The sequence below is a fragment of the Medicago sativa genome, chromosome 2, assembly GCF_051527215.1.
Source record: "Medicago sativa cultivar Bolivia chromosome 2, Bolivia_mono, whole genome shotgun sequence".
Classification (NCBI taxonomy): Eukaryota; Viridiplantae; Streptophyta; class Magnoliopsida; order Fabales; family Fabaceae; genus Medicago; species Medicago sativa.
This window is the reverse complement of record NC_140750.1, coordinates 79,345,040-79,358,379: the sequence shown is the minus strand read 5'-3', so window position 1 is coordinate 79,358,379 and position 13,340 is coordinate 79,345,040. Positions and strand designations below refer to the sequence as shown.

Genomic DNA, 13,340 nt, shown 5'->3' with positions numbered 1-13,340 from the left:
CTAAAAAAAAAAAACAAGGAATAACAACAAAGAGGGCTTATGAATAATAACTATAGGAGGGTATGACTCGAGAGTGTGGTACGAGAAAAAAAAAATATTATGAGTGTGCCAAAAATATTATGAAAGTCTCAAAAAGTCTCAATTTTTTTTTTTAAGATTGATGAATGAACTTGTTATGTGTATTTTCAACTAAAAAGTCCTACAAAATCCATTCAACAAAAAAATCTATTAAAATCTACATACTTTTGAATACAACATTTTATAAGATCCCTGAAGAAAAAAAAACATTTTATAAGTTAGAAAATAATATCAGGATTTTGTTACCCATAAAAAATCTTAATTGTCTTAATTAAATACCACAAAATTTATTTATATTTTAAGTAAATCTTAATTTAATACCACAAGACTTTTTGATTTTTAAAAAAATCTTTTAAAATCCCATGAAATAAAGCCCCTTACTTGGCTTGTTTGGTAGAGAAGAATTAGGCGTGAGAGAAGTTGAAGCGAGAGAGATAGAAGAGAAGTGGAGCATTTCTCCTGTTTGGCAGAGAGAAGAGATAGGCGAGAGTGACATAAAACACGTGGGTCCCACAGTTTTCAGGATCGTCCCACTTATGCGAAGAAATAGAGGAGAGAGTGTTCCAAATTTTAACTTTCCAATTTTGCCCTTGTTTGCAACCAGCAAAATGAGAAAAGCACCATTGAAGAAGACGATGACTTGTAACAGAGAAGACAACATAGTAAAGATCGGTGAATGCCTGAATGGTATATCTATTAACAAACATTCTTCCTATTAGATCATAGTAGTTCTCACTTTATAAATCCAAGCAACATGTTGGTGTTTTAAATTTAAATTTTAATTTATTCAAACCAAAGCTCAAATCAGTTGCAATTAACTGAATGAGAATGTGAAGTATCAAAAAAATAAAAAGGCCCAGCGAAACTGAAGCTACAAAGGCTACTGACTGAGGAAGGAAACAAATTGTGGTGATGAAAACTTGTGGGGTTGGGGGAATGAGAAAGACTTGTGTGGACTTGGACCAAGGAATGGGTTTGGTCACACACATAGTTTTTTCCTTCTTTTTTTACTTTTTCCATTTTCTCTCTCTTCTCTCTTCTCTCTCTTCTCTTCCATTTCTTTGGTTGTGACCAAGAAATAGGGCTTGGTCTCTGATCCACACAAGTATTTTCCTGGGGGAATAGGTTAAGTAATGAATTTAATTGAGTTAAATTAATATTAAAACTATTATATTACTACTAAACTAGCAATTAATTATTTTAATTAACTTAATCGAGGTTAGTTGTGTTAATTTAATTGAATTATATATTAACTGAAGTTAATTGAATACAGTTTTTAGGGTTCCACTTTGGTGCCATAGTTGTGTGCCATTGGTGCCATCTCCACCACACACACACATCCCCACACCCATCAACACACATCAACGCCCAGGATTGCACCAATGGCACCAATGACACCCAAGCAATGTCATGGAAGTATTTCCCAGTTTTTAGAGGGGAGAAGTTAATTGAATTTTTTTTGTTACATTAGATTGGTTCTTTAACATATCTTTTGTTTCAAGGGTATTTTTGACCATCCAAAAATAATAACACTTCTCTCTTTCCTATTTCTTCTCTTCTTCTTTTGTACCAAACAACACATCAAATCTACTCTATTTCTCCTCTTTTTCTCTCTTCTTACATTCTCTCTCACATATTTCTCTCTTCTTATTTTCTTCTCGGAACCAAACACACCCTAAGAGCATCTTTAATGGGGTGAACTAAAGTGGGTGAACTAAGTTACTTTTTGTGGGGCCAAGATGCCAAGTAGGACTTAAGGAATTTATAGTAGATTTAAGTAGTTTTTACTTTAATGGTGATTGTTTATAAAGAACTCAAACTTGACCCCACATGTTTATATTTTTTTATTTGTAATTAGTTTTGATTCCGAATTAATATTAATTTAAATATTTTAATTAAAATTTTAAAAATATTAATTATTAAAGTTGCAGAAAAATTATTTCAATAAATTTTACCAAAACAAGTTGTAAATAATGATAAATATATAATATTAAAATTAAAAATGATACGAAGACACAACAATAATACATAAAAACTACGTTTTTTTATTGAAATTCAAAATAATACATAAAAATAAGCAACAAATTTCATTTTAACCGAAATGTAAAATAAGACAAATTAATTTTCATTATTCTCATGACCAAATCGCTCCCAAATATGCTCCACCAAATCTGCTTGAAGTTGGCGATGGTTTTGCCTTTCATGAACATGAGCTATCCTTTCAAACAATGTTGTCAAATTGGGATCAGGACCAGTAGATATTTCAGTTGTCAAATCATTATCAACGTGGTCGTAGTCAAAATTACCAACATATGTGTCTCTCTCATCTTCAACAATCATGTTATGCAATATGATGCATGCTAACATTATGTGTTTCATTGTATTCACATGCCAAGCGCGCGCTGGGCCACGTACAATTGCGAATCGGGCTTGGAGCACCCCGAATGCCCGCTCAACATCTTTTCGTGCTGATTCTTGTCGTTGGGCAAATAACTTTCTCTTTTCTCCTTGCGGCATAGGAATAGTCTTGACAAATGTTGCCCACTCCGGATAAATGCCATCTGCCAGGTAGTACCCCATATGATAAGTAGTTCGATTCACTGTGTATTGCACTCTAGGAGCTTGACCATTTAAAACATCATTAAACACATCAGACGTGTTTAGCACATTAATATCGTTGTTAGAACCCGCTGTGCCAAAAAATGCATGCCAAATCCACAAGTCTTGAGATGCCACAGCTTCAAGCATGATTGTCGGTTTACCATGATCACCTCTGGAAAATTGACCTTTCCATGCGACAGGACAATTTTTCCACTCCCAATGCATACAATCTATTGAACCCAACATACCTGGAAAGCCGCGTGCCTCACCAATTTGTAATAGACGTGCAATGTCTTCATTGTTTGGCCTTCTCATGTACTGATCACCAAAAATTGTGCACACGCCCATTACAAACCTGTCTAAGCATTCCAATGTAGTGCTTTCACCGATGCGTACATAGTCATCGACACTATCAGCTGGTGATCCATATGCTAGTATACGAAGAGCAGCAGTGCACTTCTGCAATGGTGAAAGTCCCTTTCTACCCACTGCATCAATCCTTCTTTGAAAGTACTCATCATGATTACCAAGGGCTTCAACGATGCGAAGGAACACATGTCTTCGCATACGAAACCTTCGTCGAAATTGAGCCTCTGTGTATACAGGATTTTCAGAGAAGTAGTCATTGAATAATCGGTTATGCCCTTCTTCACGACTTCGATCTATGAGTGTTCTTCTTTTTCTTTGCTTACTTGTATTGTTGGCTTGTTGTTGTGCTTCACGTACTAACCTTATCACCTCTTCCTCGCTGTTGTCGTTGAGGCAATCATCTATGACTTCATTCCAAATATTATCCCATTCAATGTTTGGATCCATCGAAGATAGGAGAATAAACTTGGAGGAGTTATGAGTTTTAGGAGAATGGGAGAATTTGTGAGTTTTAGGAGAATGGGAGAAGTTGTGAGTTTTAGGAGAATGGAAGAACACATGTATATATAGGCTATTTTCTTTTTAATAACGGCTAGTTTTTTAACGGCTAGTTTTTAATAACGGCTAGTTTAACGGCTAGTTTTTTAACGGCTAGTTTTTTAACGGCTAGTTTTTAATAACGGCTAGTTTAACGGCTAGTTTTTTAATGGCTAGTTTTTAATAACATCATATCATAGTTTAAATTTCTTTTTATTTAATTTATTAACCCAAAACTGAAATAATAATGCATTGCTTTTTTTACGTGAATGTGATATTAAACTATTTTTTAAGCCATGAAGCATGAAAGATCCATATGCCTTGTTTCTAAGCCACGTGAATGTGAACATGAATGTGATAACAACGGCTAGTTTTTACAACATCATAATTTATTTGAAACATAAATATAAAATTAACATTACAATTAATTATGACAAAGTTAAAATAATCACGACATTACAATCAATATGCCTAACTTCTCTTGAAATACTTCTCCTTGATACTTTTACAAACTTCTTCATGCTCATGACGTTGCTCATCATCCATCTTTGATTTGTCCATCATGATAATTTCATACAACTTTGGTATGCTCTCTGCCAACCTTGCTTCAGCTATTTTATTATACACATCTAGTTTCTTTTCCGAGACATTTTCGATGCTAGACAAATCCACAATGGGTGTTGTAGATGGAGATGCCTTTCCCTTTCCCTTCCTTTTTGCCGCTTTTTGCCCCATCGGACGGTCAGTTTGAGATGCATTGTTGTATTCTGAACAATCAATGGGATTTTCTGGATTAGATGTAGATGAGTATGTCCCAGTAGATGATGTCTTTGATCTCTTTGAAGAGTTGTTCATTGCTTCTCCCTTCCATTTAGGTTCATCCTTCAACAACCGCCACGCGTGCTCCATTGTGAAACGTATTTTACGTACTTGTACAAAAAGCATATGTGCATCATCCATGATGTCGGACTCAGACTGCCCACTTTTCTTGTTAGTAACAGCTAGTTTGTAAGAGCCGCAAAACCAATGACAATGTCTATTCAACAAATGCCATCGAGATTTGAGTGTGGACCACTCCCTCGCTATGAGTCTCCCACGATATTTGTCATAGCCATCCTTGATTCTACCCCAAAAGCTATCTGCTTTTTGGTCAACTCCCACGATTGGATCTTTGGAAATGTTGTTTGAATAAGCAATTTATCTTCTTCATCTGAGAACCTGAAACGTTGTTTTTTCTGGCTAGAACGCTCTCCTTCTTCCGTGGAAGTAACATTTTCTAGACCAACCTGAGTCGAGTACACTGGCACTTGAGAATCTGTAGTGGATTCAATTGGTGATTCCAGTTCTACGCTAGGTGGTTGAAAAATAAAAGGTCGTGGATTTTGAGAACCGTCACCGGCAGTTAATGGCGGTGATTGAAACATACAAGGTCGTGGGTTTTGAGACATAAAAGGTTGGGGATATTGAGAACCGTCACTGCTAGGGAGTGGTGGTCGTGGATACGTAAAAGATTGAAAATTTTGAGAACCATCACCGATTGGGGTTTGCATATAATTATAGTAATGGTTCCATTGGTTGTGATCCATTTGACAAAAAAAAAAATTCAGATATGATTGGAGATTAAAAGACAACAAGAGAACAAAATGTAGAAGGTGAAATTGTGTGTAAAAAAATATGAGGTAGTAACTACACTAATTTATAGGAAGATAAAAATTAGAGAAATTATTGCCGTTGGTTCTTGTAAAATTATTACCGTTGGCTTTTTATAAAATAAGGTAGTAATTGCTAGTTCAAAAATGGTACCGTTGGCTTTTTTGTAAAATTATTACCGTTGGCTTTTTTTATAAAATGGTACTACTACTACATTGTTCTTTTATTACCATTCCCTCTCCAAGACTTCAATATTTTAATAATAAAAAATGGTAATTGGTAGTTCAAAAAGAGATAGAGCACCGTGTGTTGTATAGTTCACGTGAACTAATATTAGTTCACCCACCATGCCACATCATCCATCTCCAATGCAAGTGAAGTATAAACAATGTAAACTATAAAGAATCAAGCCATTAGTTCACCTGCACTAAAGATGCTCTAAGTGAATTTGATAGAGATAGATGATAGATTTGTTGTAGAATATAATATAATATAATATTTACAGTATTTATTTTACGAGTCTAAATTTAAGCTCACGTCGATGACATGACAGGAGAGAAGACTTGTAATAGTAAGTCCAGTCCACATCTTGCTTTGGTGGTGGGGCTGTTCATTGACTCCAGAACAAATCTTTAGACACAGATCTATCTAACACTTCCTAGAAATTGCAGCGAAACCATCTCAATTCTCAGAAACTAAGACATATTCTATCTTGCAATCCTTTACCATATTTCATATTTTTGGGTCTTAAACCAATCGTTGCATCAAATCAAGGAATATAGATATATATCACTCTTTTTATCATATATATACATTATTCCTATAGTTAAAACTATTTATTTTGCATATCTCATATTTTGCATAGTAGACTATTGAATGGCAACTTCATCATCATCATCTTCTTCTCATGTTCCTCCAATAAAATATGATGTATTCATAAGCTTTAGAGGAACAGACATACGTCATGGTTTTCTCGGCCATTTGAGAAAGGAACTGAGGCAGAAACAAGTTGATGCCTATGTAGATGATAGACTTGAAGGAGGAGATGAAATATCACAAGCACTTGTCAAAGCCATTGAAGGATCACTTATGTCTTTGATAATATTTTCCAAAGACTATGCTTCTTCTAAGTGGTGCTTGGAAGAGCTTGTCAAAATTATTGAATGTATGGCTAGAAATAAACAAGTTGTGATCCCTGTTTTCTACAATGTTAATCCAACGGATGTGAGGCATCAAAAAGGGAGTTATGGTGATTCATTAGCTAAACATGAAAAAAATAAAGGAATTTTAGCTAAGGTGCAAAATTGGAAGTCTGCTTTGACTATAGCTGCTAATCTTTCTGGATTTCATTCATCAAAATATGGGTAACTCCTTTTGCTAATATCCCTTGTTTGATATTTTCATTCTATTGTTTATTATTAAATTTAGAAACTATATATTCACTTACATCTTTTATAGTAATGAAAACAAGCTTAGATTAGTCCGAAAGCAAAATATTGATCTAAATGAAAGACATAAAAAATGTGATTCATAACCTCAGTGCTTAAAGTTTTGTTGGAGATGTAGTGTCTTGGTCTATTGTTGGAGATATAGTGCTTCAAGGGATGTTGTTTTAACAAGTCGATGATTTGATATGATATACCTACAACAATATACATTTGATCTATTAATTAATAGTTGTCTTCCTTATTACAATCTAGTGGTTTGAAGGTGAATTTTTTTTATGAAGAATCTCGGATTCAAATTTGGATAACCATATTTTTCCTTCCCATTGATTTTACAAAGTGATTTGATGGAGGAGTTTGTAAAATTATGTTGACTCGAGAAATTCACGATTAAAAAAAGTTAAGATGAGTTGGGTTTCAGACACTCACCAAAGTCATGACAAATCTCAAACTCATACCGAGGTACTTCCATATCATCCATGAAAGAGACCATCACATTAACTGCGGGAGTTGAATCCACGAGATGTCGAGTAAGTCAACTCCTTATCAACTAAGTTGACTTTCATCAATAAATTCACCGTGATACTAAACATACACTCAAAACACAATAAAGAAGATAATCAAAATACTCAACACAAGTTAAAAATACTCTTAACTCTTAAGCGTGCTACATTTGTTTGACGCCTAATATGATTCACCACGGAGTTTGATAAAGAAACCATTATTTTTTTTTTTTTTTTGATCAAGCAAAGAAATACTATAAAAGACCTGGAGAGGGCCAGAACCCTTAACATCAAAAGAGCTAACATTAAAAGAAGGTGCAAAACATTACATCGCATAGATTATTAAACATTACATTTGTTTGACGCCTAATATGATTCACCACGGAGTTTGATAAAGAAACCATTATACTTTACACTCAACGATTATTAAACATCAACAATGATACTTTGTAGTTTGTACATCTCTAATATCTCAATTGTCATTGAACATTTCATTTTTTTTCCTATCTTATTTTCATCACATCATCTACTCTATTTCTTTCTCTGTCAAACAAAGTGTATAATAAGTGGATAAGTGTACAAATAAATTTTTTCATTAAACATAATTAAGAATAAGAAGCTCCCTCCACATGTCCATGATTGAAAGAATAGTATTTCTGCCGTCTTGCCGGGACCCTTAATAATAAACAAAGGGTTCTCACCTTCTTATTCGTAAGAGAAGACTGAAATGAAGAAGCCATAAAAAATATCTAGCATCATTCCTTATTATTCATTGAAGGTATGGAACTCAGATTCTTCATCTTCTTCGCATATCACACACACACTTTACTTTTAATATTTATGTCTGTGGGTAGAGGCAAATTTCTGACTATTTTATAAAACTCTAATAACTTTTATGCCATGAGTGTCACCACATCTAGTAGTAGCAGCATGGTGAATATAGAAGAAAGACCTTCTGCACAAAGTTTACAAGTATGGAATAGTACAATTCAACTCGATCATATGCCTTAATGATATCAAATTTGGACAAAGTAATGTTTGTTTCACTGAGAGATGAGGGAAAAGACCCAGGACCTAGTTGTTAGGAGTTAGAATAGGGAAAAGACCCAATACCCTCCAAAGAGATATTGATAATCAATAATATTGGTTGACGTGGATGTAGATTAGAGCACATTTCTTGGTGTTGTTTTTGTTTTCTGATCTTTGATAATTTATGTATTTTCAATTTCAAGTTCTTTGATTCTTGCGCACTTGACTTTCTGGTGATTTATGCTTTTGTTGCAACAGATTACCTCATGATGTTAACCCAATTATTTTGTCCCTATAAATTTTAGGTTGAATATTGGCTTTTCCTTTCAGTTGTTTTAGGCTACTGTCCTTTGTTACTAATTTCATACTTTTTGTTGGTCACTTTTTCGAAAATCTTCCAATGTCGGATTTCATCAAGCTGTCAACAAAGCAAGAAAAACTTAGTATATCCCAGATCAGTCCCCAACAAAAAAATACAGAGATGAATAAATGAAAAACACCAATTTGGTTCTTAAGAATTCAATGTGTTTAAAAATAGTTATATTTACAACACTATAGTTTTAAGTTATATGTTACTTTATATTTACAACACATAATATATTACTTTCAAATAGAATTACATACAAAATTTAGTTTCTATATCATTTTGAAATTTAATGTATATTCAAGTGATAAAACCGAATATGGGCATGATGGTTTCCAGCTAAAGTTTGTCCTTTTTATGCATGATGAAAAAATGTTACCTGTGTTGTACGGCCAGCTGTTAAAATTACTAATAATGGCATTAAACATGATAAACATTATCTTTTTTCTTGTTGTATAGGGATGAAGTTGAGCTTATAGAAGAAATTGTCAAATGTTTGTCATCCAAGTTGAATCTGATGTACCAAAGTGAGTTAACAGATCTTGTTGGAATTGAAGAAAGGATTGCAGATTTGGAGTCATTGTTATGCTTAGATTCAACTGCAGATGTTCTTGTCATTGGCATTTGGGGTATGGGCGGTATTGGCAAGACAACTCTTGCAGCTGCAGTGTATAACCGTCTTTGTTTTGAATATGAAGGATGTTGCTTTATGGCAAACATAACAGAAGAATCAGAGAAGCATGGAATGATTTATCTGAAGAATAAAATTCTCTCTATATTGCTAAAGGAAAATGATCTTCATATTGGTACACCTAATGGAGTTCCCCCTTATGTTAAGAGAAGGCTGGCTCGTAAAAAAGTTCTTCTTGTTCTTGATGATATCAATGATTTAGAGCACTTAGAGAATTTAGTTGGAGGACTTGATTGGTTTGGATCTGGCAGTAGAATCATTGTAACAACCAGAGATAAGCAAGTGCTCGGTAAAAGAGTCAATTGTACATATGAGGCCAAGGCATTGCAGTCTGACGATGCTATTAAAATTTTCATCATGAATGCCTTTGAACATGGCTGTCTTGACATGGAGTGGATTGAGCTATCAAGAAGGGTTATTCATTATGCTAATGGAAATCCATTAGCTTTGAAAGTTTTGGGTTCTTTTCTTTATGGTAAAAGCAAAATTGAATGGGAGAGTCAATTGCAGAAACTGAAGAAAATGCCTCATGCAAAAATTCAGAATGTATTGAGATTGAGTTATGATAGACTTGATCGAGAAGAGAAAAACATATTTTTGTATATTGCATGTCTTTTGAAAGGATATGAAGTGCAACAGATAATAGCTCTGCTTGATGCCTGTGGTTTCTCAACAATTATTGGATTAAGAGTCCTTAAAGATAAAGCCCTTATAATTGAAGCCAAGGGCTCTGGAAGATCAATTGTATCCATGCATGATTTGATACAAGAAATGGGTTGGGAGATTGTTCTAGAAGAATGTGTTGAAGACCCTGGGAAACGCAGTAGGTTATGGGATCCTAATGATGTTCATCAAGTATTGACAAATAACACGGTAAGTAAAGACTAATAATTATGCTCAAATATATCTTTCAAATCAATCATTTAAATAATAATATTTCTTCTGTGCAAGAATTCTTGTCTTAAATAATAATATTTCACATTCTATGTTTACTTTATCTTGTTATCCTTCCAGGGAACTAAAGCCATTAAAAGCATAACTCTGAACGTCTCCAAATTTGATGAGCTGCACTTAAGTCCTCAAGTCTTTGGTAGGATGCAGCAGTTAAAATTTCTTAAATTTACCCAACATTATGGCGATGAGAAAATCCTGTATCTTCCTCAGGGTCTTGAATCTTTACCAAATGACCTACTGCTTTTTCAATGGGTTAGTTACCCTTTGAAATCCTTGCCTCAGTCTTTTTGTGCAGAAAATCTTGTTGAGCTAAAATTGACTTGGAGCCGAGTGGAAAAACTTTGGGATGGGATCCAGGTATTGATATATATACCATGTATAAGATATAGTTTTTGTTGTGATTAAAATTCCAGAAATATGTGATTCTGTATTTACAGGATTTTTACTCATGTGATGTCTCTCTTTTATCTGTCACAGAATATTCAGCATTTAAAGAAAATTGACCTCAGTTATTCCAAATATCTGCTAGACCTCCCTGATTTTTCAAAGGCCTCAAATCTTGAAGAAATAGAACTCTTTGGTTGCAAAAGTTTGCTTAATGTTCATCCTTCAATTTTACGTCTCAACAAGCTTGTGCGACTGAACCTATTTGACTGCAAAGCGCTTACCAGTCTTCGAAGTGATACCCATTTACGATCCCTTCGCGATCTCTTCCTCAGTGGTTGCTCAAGACTCGAAGATTTTTCAGTGACATCTGATAATATGAAAGACTTAGCTTTATCTTCAACAGCTATCAATGAATTGCCCTCATCAATTGGTGGTCTCAAAAATCTCGAAACATTGACTCTCGATTTCTGCAAGAGCCTAAACAAGCTTCCAAACGAAGTTATCGACCTGAGATCACTTCGAGCTCTTTATGTTCATGGATGCACACAACTTGATGCGTCAAATCTTCATATCCTACTTAGCGGTTTAGCTTCTTTAGAAACGTTAAAGCTGGAAGAATGTCGTAACTTATCCGAAATTCCAGACAACATCAGCTTGCTATCATCGTTGCGGGAGTTGTTACTAAAAGAAACTGATATTGAGAGATTTCCTGCAAGCATCAAGCATCTTTCTAAGCTGGAAAAGCTTGACGTAAAGGGCTGCAGGAGGCTTCAAAATATTCCAGAGCTTCCGCCATCACTAAAAGAGTTATATGCTACTAATTGTTCGTCTTTAGTGACTGTAATGTTCAATTGGAATGCTTCTGATCTACTACAACTACAAGCATATAAGTTACACACACAATTCCAGAACTGTGTTAACTTGGATGAACTTTCACTCAGGGCTATTGAAGTAAATGCTCAAGTAAACATGAAGAAATTGGCATATAATCATCTCTCAACATTAGGAAGCAAATTTCTTGATGGTCCAGTTGATGTGATCTACCCAGGAAGTAAAGTTCCAGAGTGGTTGATGTACAGAACAACAGAGGCTTCAGTGACTGTTGATTTCTCTTCTGCTCCAAAATCCAAGTTTGCTGGTTTCATCTTCTGCGTCGTTTCTGGTCAGCTACCATCAGACGATAAAAATTTCATTGGATGTGATTGTTACTTGGAAACTGGTAATGGCGAAAAGGTCTCCCTTGGAAGCATGGATACATGGACTAGCATACATTCCTCTGAGTTTTTTTCTGACCATATTTTTATGTGGTATGATGAATTGTGTTGCCTGCAAAACAGTGAACATGAAAAGGAAAACATGGATGAACTCATGGCCAGTTATATTCCAAAGGTTTCATTTGAGTTCTTTGCTCAAAGTGGAAATACTTGGAAAAAGAGGGAGAATAATATGATAAGAGGGTGTGGAGTCTGTCCAATATATGATACAGAATATTTTGATTTCATTAAACAAATGGAATTAGAGTTGGAAATGACATTGCAATCTATAGCAAATGAAAGGTCAGCTCAGTGCAATGATAAGAAAGAAAAACTGGGTCCAAAACAACCATGCAAGAAATTCTTTCCACCCTTTCAAACTGGAATTTGGAAGAGTGCAACACAGGGCTTGAAAGATATATTGTTCTTGTGATTTTTTGTAAGGTATAATAAAATCACTATTTCTCTTTTTCTAGATATCATTTTTAAGCACATTGATATATGTTGGTTGCTACTACGATAAAATATTTTCACTACTTTTAAAAAAAATAAAATAAATTGTAACTTATACAATTTATCCGTATCTAGGGGTGAGAATAGGTAGACCGACCGACCAACAGGGGCCTATGGTTAGCCGCAACATTTTGGACTTTCGCTCTCAACTTAGTTGCATGGGCACTGTGCAGAGGATATTATCTGTCTAAGTTTGGTACATGCATGAAGGTTCAGAGTTCAGACCCTTGAGAATGGGGTCATGGAGGACAAGGTAGGTTCATATGGAAGCTAGTAACTTAGTTGACCAAGCAATTTTGGGTTGTCACCTTGCTGATGAGGTAGTTATCTATATTATTACTAGTGTTGGCGATGATTTTGTATGATGTAATATGTGAGTTAGAGGGTCAAGTACATGGCAAACAAGGTTAATGTAGATTTCTTAGTTCATTGTAATATTATATATAAAAAAAAAAAAGGCATTGTAAATAAGCTCAATCAATCCAAAAAAAAAAAGGTCTCTACTTTATCATTTTCCTTTATCGAATTTTCTTTATTTTCATGCAACCTTTGGTAGCAGTTAAATCTTCTATGCTAGATTTTCTTGGAATTAGTCTAGGAACATGGTTTATTTCTCAGCATAATTATCTAATAAAAAAGAAAATCATCGTCAGAAGTGCAAGGCCAAAATATAATCTTATTAGTTGAGCAAAACAAACCAACCAAACAAACAACTAATCAGTTGAGGCTAACACCAAATTTCGCATGACGATAACTATGTATCTCCGCCTCTTAGTATATAAACTCATTTTACAATTTTTTTCACGTATTAAAAAAAAAATGAGGTGTATTTTGTTTATAAGCAAATATGAAGTGTATTTAATGTGTCAGTGCATTAGCAACATGGTTGATTCTGCTTATTATTAGCAACGTGGCCAGTGCATTTTACAAACAAATACTAGTAGTTACTTAACAAATTACCTGAAG

General features: G+C 34.4%; 2 protein-coding genes across 4 annotated transcripts; one reads left to right on the top strand and one right to left on the bottom strand.

The window, feature by feature from the left end:
* Positions 1-4,056: 4,056 nt before the first annotated feature.
* LOC146951168 (uncharacterized) lies at positions 4,057-4,545 on the bottom strand. The gene has a single exon (XM_085748720.1). It carries the CDS (start codon positions 4,543-4,545, stop codon positions 4,057-4,059), a length of 489 nt encoding a protein of 162 aa, XP_085604846.1.
* A 1,380-nt stretch (positions 4,546-5,925) lies between these two features.
* Positions 5,926-12,920, top strand: LOC146951167 (disease resistance-like protein DSC1). Of its 3 annotated transcripts, none has more exons than XM_085747136.1 (5): positions 5,926-6,599; positions 9,036-10,140; positions 10,282-10,578; positions 10,699-12,305; positions 12,450-12,920. In XM_085747136.1, exons 1-4 carry the CDS (start codon positions 6,112-6,114, stop codon positions 12,292-12,294), a joined length of 3,486 nt encoding a protein of 1,161 aa, XP_085603262.1. In that variant the 5' UTR covers positions 5,926-6,111; the 3' UTR covers positions 12,295-12,305; positions 12,450-12,920. The 3 variants fall into 3 exon arrangements, with proteins under 3 accessions (XP_085603262.1, XP_085603264.1, XP_085603263.1); XM_085747138.1 differs by having other exon boundaries at positions 5,926-7,210; XM_085747137.1 differs by having other exon boundaries at positions 5,926-7,961.
* Positions 12,921-13,340: the final 420 nt, after the last annotated feature.

Coding starts and splice junctions, on each gene's coding strand:
- LOC146951168 (XM_085748720.1), bottom strand. CDS start 4,545: ATGGATGATGCACATATGCTTTTTGTACAAGTACGTAAAATACGTTTC.
- LOC146951167 (XM_085747136.1), top strand. CDS start 6,112: ATGGCAACTTCATCATCATCATCTTCTTCTCATGTTCCTCCAATAAAA. Junction 6,600..9,035: donor TTTCATTCATCAAAATATGG/GTAACTCCTTTT, acceptor CTTGTTGTATAG/GGATGAAGTTGAGCTTATAG. Junction 10,141..10,281: donor AAGTATTGACAAATAACACG/GTAAGTAAAGAC, acceptor TTATCCTTCCAG/GGAACTAAAGCCATTAAAAG.